The sequence below is a fragment of the Petromyzon marinus genome, chromosome 39 (assembly GCF_048934315.1).
Source record: "Petromyzon marinus isolate PM22_M1 ecotype Great Lakes invasive population chromosome 39, UKy_Petmar_22M1.pri1.0, whole genome shotgun sequence".
Lineage (NCBI taxonomy): Eukaryota > Metazoa > Chordata > Hyperoartia > Petromyzontiformes > Petromyzontidae > Petromyzon > Petromyzon marinus.
Window position 1 is genome coordinate 3,403,860 of NC_133705.1, and position 24,122 is coordinate 3,427,981.

Below are 24,122 nucleotides of genomic sequence, written 5' to 3' on the forward strand. Positions count from 1 at the left end.
GGCGTCTGATTCAAATTTCTCCATGAAAATATTGGCTATCACTGGTGACAAGGGGGAACCCATGGGGGTACCCTCATTTTGTTTGTAGAAGGAGCCATTCCAAGTAAAGTAGGTATTGTTGAGGCAGTGCCTAACCAGTGCAGGTGTATCGGCGTCTAGTCCATGTTGGACCAAATTTTCAATTATTTCAATGGTATCAGGTACTGGGACCTTGGTGAACAAAGAGACCACTTCGAAGCTGACAAGGATATCGTCAGGGGACAGTACAAGGTCTTTGACCATAGAGACAAATTGGGCTGAGTTAAGTACTGCTGAGGCGGTCTTGCCAGTGAAAGGCAGCAAGGAATATGACAGAAAACGGGCTAGTCTATAGGTAGGGGAGTTGATTGTGGATACGATGGGTCGTAGTGGGGTGCCTTCTTTATGGATCTTGAGAAGACCATAGAATCTAGGGAGTCTTGCAGCAGAAGGTTTTAGGGAGGGACGTTTAGTTGGGTCGATTAGGGAGGTCGAACTTGTGATGATCTTGTTGGTTTTTATCGCTAGGCTATTGGTAGGGTCATTTTTAATTTTTGAGTAACTTCCATCGTTGAGCAGATTCTGGATTTTGTTGTTGTATGAATCTTTATCCATAATTACAGTACCGTTGCCTTTATCGGCTGAGAAGATGACTATATCACTTCTGTTTTTTTAAATTCGCGAGTTCAGAGCGTTCATTTTTGCTGATGTTACTAATGGGTTTCTTAGCATTCTTAAGAATAGTGGCTATTTCAGCTCTCGCAACGTCTGCTTGGATGTGTCCCACGCCTTTGAGGGCTACATCGACCTGAGAGATGATATCATCTACTGGTATGTGTTTTGGGGTGACAGCAAAATTCAGTCCCCTAGCCAGTACTGTTTTCAGATTGTCCGAAATCGGCGTGCTACTCTGATTAATGACGATTTTGTTGACGTCGAGTTTTGTTACACGTGGAACTGGGTTCTTCTTTAATAGCTGGTTGAATTTAGAAATCAGGTTAGCTTTACATTTGATTGACAGTGAATCAGCAGAAGAAGCAGTCATGTTGTCTATGTGATTCCAATCCGCACCAACCGGCATGTGCACCCACATGTATACCACCTCTACACCGTTCATCATGCTAGGTCAGCCAATCAAATGCTAATTTTTATGCTAATTCCTTTGTCAAGGCACCTTGTTTCCTCGCACACAGCTTAACGGTCACGGTCTGAGCGTGGCTGTGTTTCACTCCAGCGCTGTCCTCGAGACAGCCTGGTTCCTTCACCTGATGAAGGCCGCTTGTGTTGTGGCCGAAACGTCGTGATTTTTGTTGTTTTATTATTTACCTACGTGACTTTACCGAATAGAACCAAAGAGTATGGATCCTTGCAGTCACGAAAGCTTTAAATCTAGAATTGATCACCTCTACGGGGAGGGCTTTCACCTATCTGTTAGAGCTTTTAACAGACAACGGGACAAGAAGTCAAAGCTCATCGAGACGCTGACCTTCCTCAAAAGATGCCGCGATCACAAGGTAATACCCATCGCTTTCACACTCATTTCTTCTGCTGTATCTTCTCCGAATTCTAAACAGATTCTGTTTAAGGCCAGCCTATCTTAAATCTCAGAGAGGATAAGGCTACTCCGATTTGAACTCGATACTTTAGACAGGACTCTCCTACAAGCTCATTTAATGTTAACACAAAAAATGTCACCTTCTGATTGGAATCACATAGACAACATGACTGCTTCTTCTGCTGATTCACTGTCAGTCAAATGTAAAGCTAACCTAATTTCTTTCTGATTGGGAGGGGGTCAAATATATAACATTTTTGACATGCTTTTTTCTGGATTTTGTTGTTGTTATTCTGTCTCTCACTGTTCAAATAAACCTACCATTAAAATTATAGACTGATAATTTCTTTGTCAGTGGGCAAACGTACAAAATCAGCAGGGGATCAAATACTTTTTTCCCTCACTGTATATATAAATAAATAGTGCATATTTAGTGTATTATTGAGTGCATGTTTACGTGCTCTAACCCAAAAATCTCGATTATGGACTCAAAAAACCGCTGGGAGACTTCTCACTCAGACCCGTAGCAAGACGATATCGCCCCAATATTCAAATTGTTCAAATATCCCCCGAACGAGTCCAGGATCAATTTAAAGATCATACTCGGCATTCTGAAGGTCCTCCGTGGTCTGACAATGATCACGTTGCCATGTTTACGCTTCTTACAAATATTTTTGCCCCGTTGAATCGATCACCAAACCCAAGTGACGGTAATGTTACGGTAAAAAAAATCTCAGTGGGTGACCTCTGGGCAGAGCATGACCTTGCAAACAGACGACCAATCGAGTGAAATAAACATGGGAAACGCACCTCGATGAACAGGCTGACTTCCCTGTGTGTTTGGACAAACTCATTCATCACAGGCAAAACGAACATGTCCCGAATGCCCACGTCCTTCAGGAACTGCATCTGGAGGTGTTGGCACACCAATTGCATCACCTAGCAAAAGAGGAAAACAGCAGGAACGACGTGAATACATCATCGCCATGCAGCAGTCTACGCCCGTCAATTTCTCACAGCGGTAGTAAGGTCCTTAGGTGTCTGGGAGCACAAGGCAGGTGCAGGTGGGTGAGTCATAATTTCCATCCCTGACGCCAAAACTTATTTCAGGCTGTGCAAGAGATAATGACATGGGTTAATTGTCACACAAGCCAATTAGAAAGCTGCCATGCTGTTAATGGTTAGTAAACTGAACTCACAGACCAGAGGTCGCTAAATGGGCACACCACAGTTAGCTGATCGGCAAGTCACGTGTGATGCAGCAAAGTGTGGCTTTCAGCCGGCTCTTCCAACACATCTGGTCAACGTGGAAAAGTAGAATATGGGACCTTCCTGGTGTGGACTAATCAGTTTCAAAGACAATGCATATATTATCAGAGCATGTTTGCATGTTCACCACAAGTACGTGTGGTTAATGCAGACAGGATTCCTTGAATGAGGATTCTGTTTGGTGTTTTAACATCTTGACACCAGTTGTATTGCCAGAAAGGGTAAAACCTATTGTTATATGGAAAAGTAGACCAAATACTCGTAAAGAGTTCGCTCTCATGAAAGTCTTTTCACCAGCGGTGGTGTGACCAAGCAATTGCAGAGCTGCACTTTTATATAAGTCAGGTCAGAGCCAGATACACATTGGAGGATAAACATCCCACGGTGGCTGGGCAATTGTTGTGCAATAATGTCAGGTCAAACTTACTTAGGATATTTACAGGTGCGTTTTATTCATGCCGTATATATTAATGCACACATTGTGTAGTAGTGGCATTATTATTAAACTCACCTTTAATGACGATGACCATAAACATGATTAAGAGTGTGACTATTAATGAATGTGCGACTGTACGATGTGGACGTAGCGGAGGGGCCCCCCACGGTGAGCGGTGACGCAACGCGCGCAGTGGCCCGCGTCACGTGGTTGACACCTCACGTGCACAGAGCGAGGCAGGCAGAGCCAGAGGGGGGCGGCGTTGCCTAGGCGACGTTGGCGTCCTCGCGGTCTACTCCACGGTCAAGCTGCGTGTCACTTGGTGACCCCCCCACCGCCTCTTACTGGACACCTGTGAGTGAGAGCTTGATAGCGCTTCGGATTTTGATTCCGAGTACAGTGTGCACAGCACCTGTACGGCGAGTCCTCGTTTAACGCAGTAGATGCGTTCCTGAAAAGTGCCGTGCTAAGCGAAAACTATTTCCCCCGTAATGAATGTCCAAGCGCAGTCAGAATTGGGTTACAAACAACTTGAGGGGACGCCGCCGCGTTACCGTCTCGTCTCGCTCAACCGCGCAGCTCAAGAAAGTAGTTCGGCGTCGACCGCTCACAAGTCGCCTTATGGCGGTGCGCGTTCCCTAAATGAAGGCAACCGCGTTATAGCGTGAACACGCGGGACACACCCAGTTGTCGTGTGCGGGTCAACTCCCTGAGATAAACTTGCTGCCGACTTCATGCGTTGTATATGCCCAGTGCTCAGCCAATTGTTGTGAGCGTCGCTCCTCTGCCCTCTGTTGTTAATGGAGGGAGACTGCACCCAACTGCCAAGTATCATCCTTCGCGAGCCTCTTCAAAATGCTCATCTTGACACCGCTGGAAGCAGTCATCGACCTTGACCTCACCCCGCTTGCACCAATCGCACAACATCACAGCGTTGACTCTCAACTGTTGCTTGTGTAGAGGGGGTCAGATTGTCCAGACATTCGGTTGATACTAATAGGGTTTATTTGCCAGTATTGTAGATTATTTGAATTACATTTGCTTGGGCGTCAGGGTGGTGCAGTGGTCACGCCCGTGCATGGGATCTTCTGAAGGAGTGCCTGGTTTCGCTTTCCTAATTCTGGTCCCTTTCTCTGCAAGGGTTTACTCCCATAGCAAAACAACAACAAACACATACAATGTAACTGGTACTAGCCAAACATCTGGGATTATTTTTGTTATGCTGCCTTGCCCAAAATGGCATTTGGTGATAAAAAAAATTTGGCAGGAATTGATGCACTAATGCAATTTGAACTCTTATATATTTTTATTTCATGACTTGCTTAGCGTTCATATTCTTGGTTCTTTCCGTAAAGTCACGTAAATAGAAAACAAGAAAAAATTCAAATTAAATAAAAAAAATAAATTAAAAAAATAACAAATAAAAAATAAATTTAAAATAAAAGCAAAAAACCCAGGAAGTTTCAATCGCAACACAAGCGGTCTTTATTTTATTGTTTTTTGTTTTCTATTTACGTGACTTTACCGAAAGAACAAGAATATGAATTCCTGCAGTCACGAAAGTTAAGTCAAAATTTGCTTCGCGTTCCTTTACTTTGCCCTCCCATCTGTTTGTACTGTTGTTTGTTGTTGTAACTTTCTGACTCGCCCCGACTGGACATCTGTGAAAAAAAGAGCTTCATAGCTCATCAGATTCGTCCAGCCTAATTAAAGACAATAACTGACCCAGTTTTCGCGTGGAGATCACGGCCAGGATGCGGAACAAAGGGACCACCGGTCACACTCACGTGGAATGCCTAGGGCATTGCACAGCATTTAAATGGACTAGTTTCGTGAGATTTAGTGGTGGCTTAGGGAAGGCCTTTATTCAACAATGTATATCATGTATATCATGGCCGATAAGAATTTTTATAGTCATACACCATAGCCCACGATTTCCTGCACCGTTCATTCACTTGAGGAGACTGCGCATGGTGGAGATGGATGACCCTCGGTATCCTGTCCCAAAGTGATTCCAGTGGTTCAGGTAGTGGAAGAGTTGCTAGAGCTTCTGGCTCTTGCCGAAGCCTTGTGACTTTGGGATGAGAGCGTGGTAGGATGAGTGAAGCGTGGAGCTAAAGCTCCTGGAACATCCTGTACCCAAACAACACCAAACATTCAAAATCTTACAATGCTGCTGTTCCAGCACGAACAACATAACAATGAACAACATTTTCACAAATTCAACGTAATGCAGGAAATTGAGTGGCTTGAGGTTAATTTCAATGTCAGAGCATCGAGCCAATGCCATTGAGATCCTCCGTTCAAAATTCAGTGAGCCATCTATCAACAAACGTTCCTGCGAATTGAGGGCAGGAATGCTGTGGTCTCAACTTGGTCACCAATGGCTGCACAGTAAACATCATGTCAAATGTGTTTTTGTTCACTGAAGCATATCCCAGCTCTGAGGGTTTGAATTCCATTTGACGTGTAATGAATTATCTTCAGCTTGGATTTCTGGTAAAGCACATCAGTGGCAACTTGTCTCTGAACCAGGGGTTCCTTGTTCGACAAACTGTGTTTCTGGAACATTCAAGCATCCTCAAGTGCCGTGGATAAGTAAGAGTTTTATCGTTCCACTATTGTTTTGTGCACCGTATCAGCTTTAACAGGATTTGCCCAAAAAGCCTTAGCAAGGAAGGATGAGTCTTTGTAAGTTAGCAAATAGAGAGGGTGGAGACCTCAGCATGTAGACATCTCAACCACAACTCTACCTGGTCTCTGTTATTTATTTAATGAGCCAGCCCTTGCCACACTGAGGTTATACGAATGAACCTTGCATGCCACAGACAGGGCAGTGAACGGCAGTTGCTGCTATTGTTTTGGTTGTTTGTAGTTTTTTCTTACCCAGCGATGGCAAGCTCGTACTCCAAGTGCCCATAGAAGGAGGCTGGGTCAAAGATGACGGGCCCTTCATTTATCTCTGCAGCGTTCCCAGTCCATAGGTCACCGTGGAGCAGTGCCGGAACCACCTCTACGTCCCGGAAAAAATCCCCCAACCGAAGCTGCACACCACGCAAAAAACAACACCACTTTATTCATGATAACGTTTTTTTCGAGTTAGATCGCATAAATTTACATGCGTCGTACACCCACTCCAATTGCCATTAGGCAATTGCCAGAAGTCAGAACGCTTCTGGCAATTGCTTGATGATGCTGGTTGTAATCACCAGCGAAAGGTCGTACTCGTTTGAAAATGTTCTGCGTTTCCTCTCTAACACACAAGAGTGCCGAGCAATAACATAAATGGCACGTTCTGTTCATGTCAGAAACATTACTAATGGGCTGTGTTGGGTGGATGTGGGTGTACGACGCATTTACACTTACGCTAAGCCAAAAAAAACTTTATCATGAATAATATTGGTCGCGAAAGCCTGCGTGTGAAACACCACTTTACCTTTAAAGTCACCTCGAAAACCCACTGCGATCAAATGGGTTTCCTATATGGCTGTGCACATGATGAGCTACACTGCTGCATGTATTAACTCTTTCCTGCTCCGAGATGACTGCAAGTTGCGGGGTGCATCCCGTTCACCGCTGAATCTCGTGTACATCATCGGAACGTAATAGGAAGTAAATATTAAATAACTTTATCGGTACCGAGGATCCCACAAGGCCGTGCGGGAAGGTGTGTAGCACAGTTTGGTACCAGCTATAATAGAGTGCTGTCCTGTCGCTACGGTGCTCTGCGGCGAGTACAATGTCTTTAAAAACAACGGCGCTATGCCTCTCTAAATAAAATTACCGCTGAACCACTTGCGCGTTCCGAGATTCGGTGGTGAACGAGACCCATCCTGAAATGAGCAGTCATCTCGGAACAGGAAAGGGTTAAGGGCGAGAGTGAAATGGCTTACGAACCTGAAGCCGAGACCAGAGCTCGCGGGTTTCCCGTTCACCGTAGTCCTTCTCTATCATGTCCAGCTGAAGCTGCAGTCGCTGCCGTGAGAAGAACGTCACCCAGTCCTCCTGCCACTCATTCAGCTGGTGGCATAAATATAGTTTTATTACAGACATTTAAAAACATAAGCAAATAATACCTACTTTATTTAGCCAATCCTTGACCTAAAACAGTGATATTCACTCATTTTCGGAGGGGGGCCACTTTCGCGGATAAGACATTATCAGTGAAAGAGCCATCTCACATTTGAAACCATTGGGGGGTTTGACAGCATGATGGGGTGTTTTCACTTGTGTGTATTGTCGGGGACTGCACGTCAGGGGTCGCAGTAAAAAGGACACCAGGGACTGCCACCGGCCGCGGGCCTTGCAATGAAGAACACGGTCACCCAGAAACGTTGAATTTTATGTACAAATGGCTGGGTAATTCTTAAGACATAATTCGACACTCATGTTATGTACCGATTATCATGCTGTAGTCTTTGAACATCTCATTTTAGCCACCAATTGATATCCTCATAAAAAATTACAACAGCATTGATCCTAACGATAGGTTCTGCGCTTAATTCCCGCACCTCCGTTTAGCACGGTTGGCTATGTACGGTGGAAAGGAAGTTCAACATACATTCATACAAGTCTGTCAAACCCGGCTGAGTGTAATTGGTAATTAGCGAAAACATAACTGATTATGTGAACACTGGTTATGCGAGATCGATCTCTGCGGGAACTTGAGTGACATCTAGTGATGTCAGTTGTAACTGTGTGCCCTGTTATCAATGGTACAACTGTGTGCAATGGAAGAAAATATATGCATTTTTTAATCAAATATATTGTTTTATAAATTTGTGTACTTATGCAAGATAAAATGTACGTCAATCTAGTTCTTCTTAAAATGTAACCTTAAACCAATGTTACCATCATCAGTGGTTAATAGACTATTACACAAAGGACTCTCATATTTCTACGATGTAATACTAATTAGACTGACATCTGAACAACAGCTGATTTCACCGCTCCATGATAAAACTAATTTAATCAAGTAAACATTATTGCCGCTCCTATAAAACTTTGGTCACCCAGGCTGTCCTTCAACAAAAGGGTATATTAAATCTATAATATGCTTTTTTCTGGGTTAGATCGCATAAAAATAAATGAGCCGTTAAACCTACCACCACCTAACAGCCAATTAGTAAGGTTGTCACGTAAACGGAACATGCCAATCCGCTACTAGTACAGCAAACCGAAGTGTTGGAGAGAAAATCCACAACATTTACAATCTGAGTATGACGTTTCGCCAGTATTTACAACTACCATCATTAGGTGGACAGCCAAATTCGTAGAGAAATCCTCCTGTTTCATTCCTTGGAGGGATAGATGTGATGACGTCACTTGTGAGCCCTTCACGAATTGGAATGTTCTGTTTATGTGACAAACCTTACGAATTGGCTGTGTCGGTGGCGGGTATAACGACAAATTTATATTTCAACGATCCAACCCAAAAAAACGATATTATGGATATTGGCCGCGAAAGCCTATGTGTTAAACGGGTATATTAAAATTTAAATGGGCTACAACCAGTTTCATGACTTTAAAGCGGAGATCACATGTGGGATGTAACCACAGCATATAGCCGTATGAAACCCACATACTCTACATCCTCCTGCCCAGGGTCCATACCTGTTGGGAGAAATTCAAGACTGAAATTTGTATCAAAATCTGTAAAGCACATGAGAACCTTAATTTAGCAGTCTCAAACTGACTGGGACCCCTGTCGTGACGGAGCAGCTGAACATTGCACAAAATCATCAATGCATATACAGATATATACCAAGGGTGACCAACTTTCCTGACCCTACCAGCAGCATACCATAATCTTCAGATGGCCGCGGGAGCCACAAGAGATAAAGAGTAGCCATACAGAAGTTGACTCGTGTTGATTGGCTGTGGAATTTTGAGTTTAGAAATCTCAGTGCCCTGGGAGTACTCATGGCCTGCCTCCGATACCAGATTGTTCTCACTTCATATAAAGTTAAATTGAAGAGTTACAAATTAGCAGCGCCTCTGCAGAGCCACACTTGAACTGCCCAGGAGCCACATGCAAATGACGAGCGATGGTCTGGCCAACCATGGTATTTTCTGTACATTATAGACTTGTAAATCTAGCGTATATAAAAAATTAGCTGGAAACATTTATTTTAGCATTTACTCTATTGCCCTTTAATGAATGAATAGCAAAACTACATGAACTCTCTCCTAAAGCCTTCTTTTGGCTAGCAGACCTTACATTTATCTCCTGAACATATTGCGATTATATTCTTGGTTCTTTCGGCAAAGTCACGTAGAAGGGAAATGATACAAATAAAACATAATATAATAAAATTCTCACGACATTTCGGCCACAACGCAAGCAGCCATCCTCAGGTGAAGAAACAGAGCTGTTGGAAAGACAGCGTCTTAATGAACACTGCCCAGTGTTCACTGCCCAGTGTTCATTAAGACGCTGTCTTTCCGACAGCTCTGTTTCTTCATCTGAGGACGTCTGCTTGCGTTGTGGTCGAAACTTCGTGAAAATTTTATTATATAATGTTTTATTTGTATTATTTTATTATTTCCCTTCCACGTGACTTTACCGAAAGAACCAAGAATATGAATCCCTGCAGTCACGAAAGTTTTAAATCGAAAAATATTGCGATTAGCAAAAATATAAAGGGACGCAATGTTAAATGCTCTAAGTCTCCTTTGCAGAAGAGTTTGCCCTGATGGACTTAAATACAGATACTTTTAATAGCCATAATTCATATATTACCCAACATAATTCATATTCTGAAAAGTACATTGCACACACATGAACAATACAGTTCCCTTCATCACAAAGATGGCTAAAACAAAGAGATGAATGTGATTAGGTGTGGAAAAGCATGACCGCTGGCTGGCTAGTTGTGTTCATGTATGAAATAATGACAGCATGTGTCTATCTCATTCACTAGCTCAATCGCTTGATTTTTACGATTAATAAACAGCTGTATGAAATAATGTTTGTTTACACACAAATCGCCTGTTTACACATATTCATTAGATCCGATTAGCATGCCTACTCTCAGTGCGAAGGAATGTCAACAATACATAGTTGACATGATGCTAGGGTTGGATCGGTGGGCCTAGTTTTCCACATGTTTTACATTTTCATGATTCAATACCGATAGTTTTCTCTTCCTTGTGAAGCCTCTCTACAATCTTCCTGTTGTGAAGGTGCATTTCAGCCAGATGCTGCCCCAACAAGCCTGAGCCCCTGTCAGAGTGTACAACACAATAGACCTGTCAAAGAAAACATTAACTTTATCATGTCCACAAACCCCTAGTAATAATTCATATGCAAACTAAACTACATCATATTGGTCCAGGTGGTCTGTGGCCGAGAACCTCGCTTGAAAATATGAATATATCAGTTCACATTCTGGTTTGGGTGACTCAAAACAATATTCTTCTGGGGTTTATACAATGAGTGTTACTTCCTGGGAAGTCAATCCTATGTAGACTATAAATGAAACCATTTTTTTATTTTACAAGAGCTATTTTTCAGAACCGACCTGGCCACAAATGATAGCCTAACGAAGTGACTTATCACATGGAAATTTATAGCAGCCAAATGCTCAAAATACTCATGTTTCTAAATGTGCAGGGAAAAACTGGAGAAAAACCTGCACGACCACGGGGAAAACATGCAAACTTCAAATATACAGCAGGCGTCAAGGTCGGGATCGAACCTACGAAGTTCAATATACCAGGCGAGGTAGTTAACATCTCCTAGCCACCATGGCGCCCCATTCTCTGACTTATCCACCCACCCACCCACTCGTAAAGCCACCCACCCACTCACTCACCCTGCCACGTACCGAATCTCTAAACCAACAACTCAACCACCCACCCACTCATCCAACCTCTCACTTACTAAACCAGCCACTCACCAACCCACCGACCCACTCATCCACCTATTCACTTAAAATAGTTAAACTACAATTGAATTATTTTAAATTCACCAGGTAACGCCCACTGAGCTATACAGATCCTTGTCGGAAACGACGTGGCAAACAAATGATAGCTCAAAGAAGTGGCTTATCACGTGGACATTTATAGCAGCCAAAGCCTCTAAATGTATATTTCTAAATATGCATGAAAAACTCGGAGGTCCCAGAGAAAAATCCATGCAACCACAGGGAGAACATGCAAACTCCAAATATACAGGCGTCACGATCGGGACCGAACCCACGATGTCCTATACAAATGGCGAGGGAGTTAACATTCCGCTACCCTGGCGCTCCACTCTGACTCAGCCTCCCACCCACCCACTCAAACACCCAGCCAAGCACTCATGAACCCAATCACCCTGGCACCCACTCAATCGCGAAACCCACTCACTCATCAACACACCCAGCCACTCACTTAACCACTTACCTACGAACCCACCTGCATACCCCCCACTCACTAACTCAACGACCCACTCACTCAACACTCCACTAACCCACCCACTCACCTATTCATGCCCCAAATCACACACTGACCCATCCACCCACTTAATCTATAACTCATGCACTCACCCACCCACCTGCTCACCAGCCACTTATCTACTCACCCACCCACTCATCCTGCCACCTACTCAACCTCTAAACCACCCACGCACCGAACTACCCACCTACCCAATCACCCATCCAATAAACTACAACTAAACTATTTTGTATTTTGCCAGGTAAGCCCCACAGAGCTATATAAAACATTTTAGAAGTGATATGGTTACAACTGATACGTGAACGAAGTGGCTTATCAAGCTGGCATTTAGTGCAGCCAAATCTTCTAAACAAATCTTGACTCTAAATGCGGAGAGATAAATCTGGAGGACCGGGAGAAAGATCCACGAGGACACAGGCAAAACATTAAAACTCATAATATACAGGCAGCAGGGTCAGAATCGAATACACGATTTCCTGTATACTCAGTGAGGTAGTTAATATCTCACCATAGTGGCACACCGCTCTCTGACCCACTCACCCAATTACACACTAACTCACCTACTCAACCTCCCACATTAACTTACCCACCCACCAGTCACTCCCCCATTCACCCAACCACCCCCTCACTCACCCAACCACGCACCAACTCACCTACCCACTAACTCACCCACCCATCTTCTCCCGCACTCAGCCAGCCACCCGCTCAATCACGTGCCGACTAACTTACTCACACACTCACCGACCAATACACCCATTCACCCACTCATTTACCCACCCACAATCTCACTACCCAAGCCAACCACCCAGCCTCTCACTCACCCACTTATTCAATCACTCACTACCCCACACACTCACCCAACCACTTGCTCACTTACCCATACGCTAACCCAACCACTCACTCACCGACTCACCCACCCACTAACTCATCAAAATTAATTCTCAACCACTCACCCAACCACCCACGCAATCTCATACCCACTAACTCACTCACCTACCCATTTATGCACTCACGCACCCACTTACTCACTCACTCACGCACCCACCAACCAACCCACCTACCCATCTCTTCACTCACTCACCCACCCACACAGTCAATCACTCACCTACATACCTACCCACTAATACTCACCCACTCAACCAACAACGAACTCGCCAACCCACCCGTCGACTCACTCACTCAGGTACTAACCCACTCAACTTCTAACCCACACACTAACCACCTAACCACCTACCCACACGCTCACTCACTCACCCACACACTCACTCACTCATCCACCCACCCAAACATCCACTCACCCACCAACTAATTCACCCACCCACTCACTCCCTCATCCATCCACTCACCTACTCGCCCATCCACTCACTTACTCAATGAGCCACTCACCTTCTCACCCAGTACTTACACATCAACTGACCCTGCCACCCACTCAATTTCTAACCCACCCACTCACTCAACCAGCTGCCCACTCTCTCAGCCACTCACCTACTTACCCACCCCACTTACACATCCACTTACCCTGCAATCCACTCAATTTCTAATCCCCCACTCACCCAACCACCCGCCCACTCATCTACTCACCCATTACCACGGAATTATTCACCCACCCATCAGTCAACCACCCAATAATTCAACCACTCACAAACTAAATCACCTATTAATTAAACCACCCACTACCTCAACCACCACTAACTTAACCACCGAGCCACTCACCCACTCAGCAAGCCACCCACTACTATATCTCTAACCCAATATCTCACTCACCCACCGCCCACTCACCTACACACGTATGCACTCACTCACACACCGCTCACTCACCTACACACTAAATTATGTTTATTTTACCAGGTGAGGCCCAATGAGCTACATAGCTCGTTTTCAAAACAACCTTCACCACAAATAAACCGACCATTAAAATTATAGACTGATCATTTCTTTGTCAGTGGGCAAACGTACAAAATCAGCAGAGGATCAAATACTTTTTTCCCTCACTGTACATTGCGGGGGTCACAAAAATATCTCCAAAATCCTGAATAAACACAAGATCCAGGTCCGATTCAACACAGTACAAAAAAATCCGTGATCTGGTTCCATCTGTAAAGGATGTGGTTCCAGACATACAGTACCCGGGCCTTTACAAACTAAAGTGCCTCTGTGGTAGCAGCTACATTGGAGAAACCATACGACATATATCGGACCCCATCCGCGAACATAAAGCAGACTTGAAACACGGTAGGACGAACTCCTCTGCCGTGGCAGATCACTGTTATAATTCAGTGGGCTCACATGACATTAACTTCTCCAAGACAGAGGTTCTTTGCAAGCCAACCGGCTACCATGAGAGATTCGTTCATGAGGACATCCACATATACAAGCACAGAGACAATTTCAACCGAGAAGATGGATTCTGGCTTAGTAACCATTGGAAAGATGTTTTAAACCATTTTGGTTCTTAATTGATTGTATTTTATGGTGATTTTCAAACCGCAGCCCTTTCGCTGGCACTGCCTCTTAATACTTCTCACACCACGGTCAATGCTATGGTTTACAACAAGTAGTATAATAATTAATAGTATAACATTGTAATGTTTAACATAACTCATAAGGCAATATATAGCATCGTAATTGCATAATGAATATACATCAGTGTGGTATATAGTTGGGTTCATAGAATAAGACATAGTGTAATATCACAAGTCAAATAGTTTATAATCTAAAGTATAGGGCAGTGTAAAGTAACGCATTGTATAATTCAAAAGTGGAATTTGTCTATGATATGATGTTATACCATGTAGTTTAGATTGGAAGGTATAATATTGTATTATATAGTAGTCCAGTTTACAGCATAGTCATAAGGCAACTCAGGACACAACAGCGCACCTTGGCTGTTGCACTTGCCCCTTTTCTTGTTTCCTCTCTGCCTGTGTTCCCAGCCCCCTCCCTCCTCCTCTCCGGAGGTGATGCTGGTAACATGCAAATTCATATTTTAACTCTGCCCACAGCTTAATAGACGCGGTCCTTGCATGTCAGCGTTCATTCAAGCTCTGTCTTCCGGACAGACCTGTCTCTTCACTTGAAGAAGGCCACTTGTGTTGTGGCCAAAACGTCGTGAGAATTTGATTGTCTTATTTTATTTTATTATTTTATTCCCATTCTACGTGACTTTACCGAAAGAACCAAGAAGACGAATCCTTGCAGTTATGAAAGCTTTAAACCGAAATTTACTTTTTATGTCACCAGGCAAGGCCCACTGAGCTATATAGATCCTTTTCAGAATAGACCTGGCTACAAATGATAGATATACGAGTGGCTTATCACAGATACATTTATTGCAGCCAAATCCTCTAAACGCATGTTGCTTCTAAATGCGGAGGGAAAACCCTGAGGATCTAGAACAAAATCCAGGCGACCACGGGTGAGAACTTACAAACTCCAAATATACAGGCGACAGAGTCGGGATCAAATCCACCACCTCCTGTATACTAGCCAAAATAGTGAACATCTCACCACCTTGGCGCCTCACTCTCTGACTCAACCATCCACTCACTTACACGCTAACTTACCCACTCAACTTCCCATGTTAAATTACCCACCCAGTCGTCACTCACCCATTCACTTACTCACCCAACCCGTCACTCACCCCTCTGCTCACCCACCCACTCACTCATTAACTTGCCCACCTATCTTCTCAACCACTCACCCAGCATCCCACTCAATCTCATACCAAACTAATCTACACACACCCACACACCCACTCACTGACCCACTCACTTATGCACTTGCCCAACCACCCACTTACTCCCTCATGCACTCACCAACCCTCCCACCCATCTCTTCACTCACACACCCACCCCATCAATCACCCACCCACTAACTAGCACCCACACACTCCCCTACTCACCCACTCACCGACCCAGCACTCACTCATCGAGCCACTCAATCGCTAACCCACCCACTCACCCACCCACCTGCCCACTCACTCACCCAGTCACTACGCACTCACTCAATGTATAACCCACCCACTACCCACCTAACCTCCTTCCCACACACTCATTCACCCAACCACATACCCACCCACACTCACCCATACACTTACCTACTCGCCCAGCTGCTCAATTATTTACCGAGCCACTCACCTAATTACCCAGCCACTCACCTACTCACTCACCCACTTACACATCCACTCACCCTGCCACCCAGTCTATTTCTAACCCACACACTCACCCAACCACCTCCCACTCCCTCGGCCACTCACCGACTCACCAAATCACCCACTACCCAAATAACTAATCATCCACCCACCCATCACTCAACCAAACAATAATAAAGCCACCCAGTAATTAAACTACCCATTAACTCAACCACCCACTAACTCAACCACCCACTAACTCAACCAGGTTTATTTTACCAGGTAAGGCCCACTGAGCTATAAATATTGTTTTCAGAAGCACCATCGCCAAAAATTATAGCTCAAAAAAGTGGCTTATCATGTATACATTTATAGCAACCAACTCCTCTATATACATGTTTCTAAATGTGGAGGGAAATATACAGGCATTAGGGTCAGGATCGAACCCACAACCTTCTGTATACGATGCGAGGTAGTTAACATATCGCCACTGTGGCCCCCCACTATATGATTCTCCCACCCACTAACCCACACAGTCACCCACTCACTTAAACACCCACCGTCACATGCATCCTGGCACTGACTCACCCAGCCACTCAGTACCCATAAACCCACCCAGGCACTCACCCATGCACTTGCCCACTCATCCACCCACCCAATTATCCACACACTAAACTAAATTTTGAATATTTTTTTTTATATTTTACCAGGTCAGGCCCACAGCAAAATAGATATTTTTCAGAAGTCACGTGACGACAAATAACAGTTCAATGAAGTGGCTTTTCACGTAGAACGTTATAGCAGCCACATTCTATAAATGCATGTTTCTAAATATGGAGGGACAACCCGGAGAACCCGGAGAAAATTCCACCCGACCATGGGGAGAAGATGCAAACTCCAAATGTATACAGGCTTTAGGGTTGGGGGGAACCTACGAACTCCAATATACCGGGCGAGGGAGTTAACATCTCGCCACTGTGGCGCCTCATTATCTGACTCACCCACCAACTCAACTACTAAAGCCACCCACACACTCACTCACCCACTCACACACTCACTCACCCACTCACAAACCCACTCACTCACTAACCCACTGACTCATCAACACACCAAGCCACTCACTCAAGAACTTACCTATGCACCCACCTACACACCCACTCACTCTAAATGTACAGACATCAGGGTCGGGATCGAACCCATGACCTAGTTTATAAAAGACGAGGCAGTTAACAACTCGCCACCATGGCACTCCACTCTCCGGCTCAGCCACCTACTCACCCACCCACTCACAAACCCACCCACTGGATCTCAAACACACTCACTCACTCACCAATTTACCCACCCACTCACCCTGACACCCACTCAATCTCCAACTGACCCACCCACGCACTCAAAATCCCACCTACCCACTCAACCATCCAATAAACTGAAACTAAACAATTTTTTTTTATTTTACCAGGTAAGGCCCACAGAGGTATATCAAGTGACCTGATTACAAATAATAGGTCGACGAAGTGGCTTATCACGTAAACATTTATTGCATTCAAATCCTTTAAACGCATGTTGATTTGAAATGCGGAGGGAAAACCCGGCTATTTTAATGCACACAATGGACCGGAAGGACAAGCGCAAAGGGTTCGCATAATGCGCATGCATAATGTACGTTGACTCATTAATCTCCCCCCCCCTCCCCACTTTGCATCAAGAGCGCCAAAGTGTGGTCACCACATCTATGCCTCTTTATAAGGAACGAAACAGACTAACTTCTCCACAAATCTGGCTGTCACCTGATGAAGCTAGTTGTAATTACTGGCGAAACGTTGTACTCAGATTGTAAATGTTGTGGCTTGACTCTCCAACACACCGGTGTGCTGTACTAGTGATAAATTGGCATGTTCTGATTACGTGACAACCCTTACTAGTTGGCTGTGTCGGGTAATGGTGGGTTTTAACGACACATTTATATATTTATGCGATCTAACCCAAAAAAACCCTCTATTATGGATAATATTGGTCGCGAAAGCCTACGTGTAAAACAAATCCCAAGGAATCAAAAAAATCGACGCGACCACGGAAGAAGATGAAAACTCCAAATATACAAGCTTCAGGGTCGGGATCGAATTGATTACATCCTGTATTCTGGGCGAGGGTGTTAAGATCTCGCCACTGCGGCGCCTCATTATCTGACTCACCCACCCGCTCAACTACTAAAGCCACCCACACACTCACTCACCCACTCACAAACCCACTCACCCTGCCACTCACCCACTCATACAAATCGGGCATCAATACCGTTGCTTTGTATGATCTGTGAAACGCAGAATATTGCAGATAAAATCGGAAATTTTGAGGTTGCTGCCGGATCGATTGAGTGGAATCAATACAATTAGTCTCGATTCACGATCAACAAAGACCATATATAGGAAAATCTCTGATCTGTGATTTTGATTGCATCATATTGCAGCGCCCCTTTGATGATGTTATAAAGCACTTGCCCCAACAGTCTGTTAAAGGCTACACGGGGGATCTTTGTGTGCGAGTAGCTCACAGCTCCTTGAGAGATCTGGACACTGTCCGATCATCAGCGAGCTCCTCCGGCAGGCAAGGCTGAGTTGGCTGTTGTCTGTGCATTAAGAGGTGTTAAATATCCCACGTAGAGGAGTCTGCTTACAGGACAGATAAGAGGTTCTTCACGTACCGTGCCCCGTGTCACCTGAACGTTAAATGGGGCCCCGGTAATTCAGTGTCCACCGCTGAATCATCTTTCACCATCACCACTCGTCCATGAAGGCCAATGCGACGAGGCCATAGATAGACGGCGCGTTATAACGGAGGGGGGGGGGGACCAGGAGAAACGTCGTGCTACGTGACATCACAACACCCTGCACACAACCGTAGTGGCAGATTAGGGTGCGCATCATTAACGAATATGTGGTGTAAGTGGTTGAGAGTAGATGGGCGGGCACGCCATGGGCTGGAGTGGAGGTGGACTGATGCGGTACGGGAGGATGTGGAGCTGAGTGGGCTTTGCCGACGACTGGTACCAGCGGTGTCGGAATCGGCCTCTGTGAGGGAAGCTCGTGAAGGACGCTTCTACTGGGCAGTTGGAGACAGTCGCCCTCCACCAACAACAGAGGAGTGACGCTCACAACAACGAGCGGAACACCGGATGATAAATATGCAGCAATTTGGCACAGTACAGGGAACAGGTGGTGCATCTGCCAGTCATCTCAGTCAGCCAACCCATGGCACCTGGGTCTGTTCCAGGACCTCCGGTCAGCGAGCCTTCGACACTTCACGTGGCTTCAAAGTGCACCTGGCCTGGCACAGGCGCCGTGGTGACGTCACTGTCACTTATTGGCGAATGGCGACGGTCGATAACGCAGCGGTGGTTGTGAGAAATGCCATTTTGGGGGGGGGGGGGGCGCCAAACCTGACCAGCTGTAAACCTCACGTCGCCTCGCAGCCACACAATGGCAACAGGGAGTTCTGGATGGGTGCAAGGGGTTGGTAATCCCCCCCCACCTTCAACTAAATAACCACACACGCGAGCCCTTGGGTCTCTCTGTGAGTCGATGGATCTGTGTGTGGTGAGTCTATGGGTTTCTGTGAGAGTCCGTGGGTCTCTGTGTGGTGAGTTTATGTGTCTCTGTTTTATGAGTCTATAGGGCTCTGTGCGAGTCTGTTTGATTCGGTGGTTCTCTGTGTGATGAGTCTATGCGTTTTTGTATGACTCTATGGGTCTCTATGTGGTGATTCTATGGGTCTGTTTGGCGAGTCTATGGGTCTCTGTGGTGAGTCTATGGGTCTCTGTGTGAGTATGGGTACGATTGAGTCTATGGGTATCTGTCTGGTGAGTCTATGTCTCTGTTTGGTGAGTCTATAGGGCTCTGTGCGAGCCTGTGGATCTGTTTGAGTCTGTGGTTCTCTGTCTGATGAGTCTATGGGTCTCTGTGGTGAGTCTATGGTTCTTTGTGCAAGTCTGAGGGTATGTGCGTGGTGAGTGTATAGGTCTATGTGTGATGACTCTATGGGTCTCTATGTGATGGATATCTCTGGTGCACATATCCTGGCACAAGCACCGTGGTGTCGTCACCACCACTAAGTGGAGAATGCTCCTACCCCTGTTCCTGCTTGTTGTTGTGCTCGGGAAGGAGAGAGAAAACTAGACTAAGGTCCACTGAGCTAAACATCTCTTCTTCAGAAGCGACTTGGCACCAATGATAGCTCAACGAAGTGGCTCATCATCACAGTCACTAAAGTTTTAAGTCAAAACTTTAAACGAATGTTTCTAAATGTGGAGGGAAAACCGGAGGACCCGGAGAAAAAGTCCACACGACCACGGGGAGAGACAGAGACACGAAAACTCCAAATATACAGCAGGCATCAGGGTCGGGGTCGAACCCACAACCTCCTGTACACCAGGCGAGGTAGTTAGGGGGGAAAGCAGAGACAGCGAGAGGGAGGAGAATTAGTCAAACTCACACTCAGTATTACTAACTAACCATGATACACTCACCATGATACTCACCATCATACTCACGCATTCACCATCATACTCACACACAAGCCCACACACATCAACAGTCGCCATTCACCACTACGTGGCGGTAATGTCCCCAGAATAACTCAGGTGCCAAGGTTTGACGGCTGTGCCAGGCTAAGTTCAGGAGGAGGTCACGGGCAAGACTCAGGTGCCATGGGTTGACTGCTCTGCCTGGCTAGGTACAAGAGGAGGGCTAGACCCTGGTGCTATGGGTTAACTCGTGTGCCACCACCTGCACAACCACCACAATAACAACCACACAACAATAACCACGACCAACAACTGTAACCACAACTATAATTTAACCACAATTATAATTCCCATCAGCCACACGGCCCTCTGGGAGTGCCTCTCAACTGCAGCAGCAGCAGCAGGGCCGAGCTCTGCTTGAAGCAGCGCCGTGAACTCAGCAGAACGTGACGGCTGTGGGCCAGGCGCCTCCTCTGTCTCCCCCCACCGCCGCCGACGCCCCTGCTGATGCGGACACACCGCGCGAGGTTCTCACCTTCATGCTGAGTCGACGTAGAGGAGGCCCAGCGAGCCGCCGCTTCAGAAGCTTTCGCGAGCCACTGACGGTGGCCATGAGCGGGAAACCAAATCAGCCGCTCGCCACCCACAATCCACAGCGCGCGCCGCCTCCACTCGGCCCCGGCCTAAGCTGAAGTAGCAGCGGGGGAGGGGGGCGGGGCATGGGGGGTGAGGGCAGGGGGGGCATGGGGGGTTGTGAGGGGGCATGGGGGGGTTGCGAATGTGAAGGGGCGGGGGGGGGAAGGGGGGTCACGAGGAGGGGCAGGGGGGGCAGGGGGGTAGTGAGGGGGAGGGAAATGGCGGACCACGGGGCGTGGTCGCGAGGGGGGGCAGAGGGGAGGAGCTCAGATGTGAGGGGGAGGAGCTCATGGCTCTGACGTCACGGGGGGCGTGGTTACCTTGGACCACCACCCGCGTCTCGCGCCACGTGCTTCCCACTGGCAGTTTGGCCGTTAGAGAGACGCGGACCGACCCAAGAGCAGGAGTGGAACCGAGCTGTGGGTGAGTGGTGGCGGTGGTGGTGTGAGTCTCTCTGTGCGATTCTGTGTGTGTGTGAGGCTTTCTATATGAGTCTGTGTGTGTGACTCTCTGTGTGTGTCTGAGTCTCTGTGTGTGTGTGAGTCTCTCTGTGTGAGTCTGTGTGTGAGACTCTGTGTGTGTGCCTCTCTGTATGTGTGTGACTCTCTGTATGTGTGTGAGTCTCTGTGTGAGTCTCTGTGTGTGTGTGAGACTCTCTGTGTGTGTGTGACTCTCTGTGTGAGTCTCTGTGTGTGTGTGTGACTCTCTGTATGTGTGAGTCTCTGTGTGTGTGTGTGTGAGTCTCTGTGTCTGTGTGTGTGTGTGAGTCTCTGTGTGAGTCTCTGTGTGTGTGTGTGTGAGTCTGTGTGAGTCTCTGTGTGTGTGAGTCTGTACGTGTGCGAGTCTCTGTGTGCATCTGTGTGTGTGTGGAACGGTCGTAGAGCTGACAGCGCGCCGCGCTATGAACACGGCGACCCCGAGTTGGATTCCCTCTAAAGGCCAACAGCAGTAACGATTATCTGAACCGGTGCTGGGCCTCCCCTAGGTTGACTCAACCTCGAATGAGTACCTGGTGTGGTGTGTAAAGATCGCCACTGGGGAGACAAAGGTGGCCGGGCGTGGTGCTGGCAATCCAACCCCCTCGTGTGTCGTGCCGGCCTTCATACGTACTGCTGGCTAACAGCACTTGCCCCTACAGCCTGTTAAGTCTCTACGGGGATCTTTGTCTTTGGTGTCCCATACTGGCAGGGGGAGGAGTGGTGGTGTTAATGTTGGTGGTATTAGTGGTGGGGGTGCTCGTGATGGTGGTGGTGTTAGTTGTGTTAGTGATGGTGGTGTTAGTGATTGTGGTTGTTAGTAGTGGTGATAGTGGTGGTGTTACTGGTGTTAGTGATGGTGGTGTTGGTGGTATTAGTGATGGTGGTGTAAGTGAGGTGATCGGATGCCATGGTGGTCCCCATCTTTAAGAAGGGAGACCGCACAGACTGTAACAACTACAGGGGCATCTCACTCCTCAGTGTGCCGGGAAAGGTCCTGGCAAGGATTATTCAACACTGCCTTACCAGGCATGCTGAGGAGAGGCTTGTGGAGCCCCAATGTGGTTTCAGGAAAGGGTGGTCCTGCACAGATGCCATATTTTCTGTCCGTTTGCTAAAGCAGAGGTGGAGGGAATTCCAACAAGACCTACATCTCTGCTTTATTGACCTGGTAAAGGCCTATGACACCATCAGTAGGCCTGGGCTCTGGGTTCTTCGTGCTTTCGGAGTCCCTGACCCGCTGCTCACGATCTTTAAGGACCTTCATTATGGTCAGCGGACCCGGGTAAAACTACATTGCCGGGAGTCGGAGCCATTCCCTGTTCACCTTGGGGTCCGACAGGGATGTCCTCTGGCTCCAACATTATTTAACATCTATTTCGACCACGTAGTTCGTGAGGCCTTCAGTAGCTGTACCGGAGGAATTTCCATCTGGTACAGATACAGTGGGAGGCTGATCAATGCCCGGATGCCGTCAAGGGATGGCTCCCTATTGGTCAACCACGTTATGTATGCCGATGACGTGATAATTGCGGCTCACTCAGAGGAGGAGTTGGAGGCGCTGCTGCTAAAACTGGAGTGTGCCACTAAGAGGTGGGGCCTTACCATCAGCCCCACCAAAACGAAGCACCTGCCTGGGTATTTTGTACCATCGGGCACTCCACCTCCACAACTCCCAATCAGTGATGGGGCAGTTGTGGAGAGAGTGGAAAGTTTCCCATACCTGGGCAGTGTGCTCATGACCGTCTCCGGTTTAACAGCAGAGGTCTCACTCCGAATAATTCGAGCGGCATTATCTTTTCAGCAGTTGCGTAACGCTGTGTGGAAGCTACCTGGTCTGTCGCTCCACACGAAGCTTCGGGTCTTCTCAGCCACAGTCATTCTCTCCCTTCTCTACGCTTGTGAAACGTGGACCCCCCTAATGGAACATCTTTGCCGGTTAGAAACGTTGAGGCTGGCCTGCCTCCGATCAATCCTGGGTTTAACCAGGCTGGATTGTGTGAGGAGCTCACAAATCCTCGAAAGATCTGGACAAAGCCCCATCAGTGAGCTCCTCCGGCAGGCAAGGCTGCGTTGGCTGGGCCATGTAGCCCGCATGCCCAATCACCGCATGCCCAAGCAGCTTTTATTTGGCCGGATCGAGGGGGCTGAACGGACGCAGCACGGGCTAGAGAAGAGATGGAATGATGTGGTACAGCAGGATGTGGAGCTGAGTGGACTTGCCGATAACTGGTACCAGCTGTGTCAAGATCGGCCTCTGTGGAAGAGGCTCGTGAAGGACGCTACTGGGCAGTTGGAGGCAGTCGCCCTCCAACAACAACGGAGAGCGCAGGAACGACGCTCACAACAACGAGCAGAGCGCCGGATGGCTAAAGCACAGCAAGTTGGCACAGTAAGGGGCACAGGTGGTGCATCAGCCAGTCATCTCAGTCAGTCGACCTTTGGCACCTGGGTCTGCCCCGTGACCTCCTGCCAGCGGGCGGGCGTTCGACACTTCACGTGGCCTCAAGGTGCACATGGCCTGGCACAAGCGTCGTGGTGACATCACCGCCACTTAGAGGCGAATGGCGATTGTTGTTGTTGGTGTTAGTGATGGTGGAATTTTTGTTGCTGGTGTTAGTCGTGGTGGTGTTAGTGATGGTGGTATT

At 46.9% G+C, this 24,122-nt stretch overlaps 1 protein-coding gene across 1 annotated transcript; it reads right to left on the minus strand.

The window, feature by feature from the left end:
* Window positions 1-4,739: 4,739 nt before the first annotated feature.
* Window positions 4,740-21,119, minus strand: LOC142930462 (fructosamine-3-kinase-like). The gene is made up of 4 exons (XM_076072816.1): window positions 20,898-21,119; window positions 7,176-7,298; window positions 6,165-6,322; window positions 4,740-5,411 (listed from the first exon to the last, which is right to left on the minus strand). Exons 1-4 carry the CDS (start codon window positions 20,973-20,975, stop codon window positions 5,393-5,395), a joined length of 378 nt encoding a protein of 125 aa, XP_075928931.1. The 5' UTR covers window positions 20,976-21,119; the 3' UTR covers window positions 4,740-5,392.
* Between the last annotated feature and the right edge of the window lie 3,003 nt (window positions 21,120-24,122).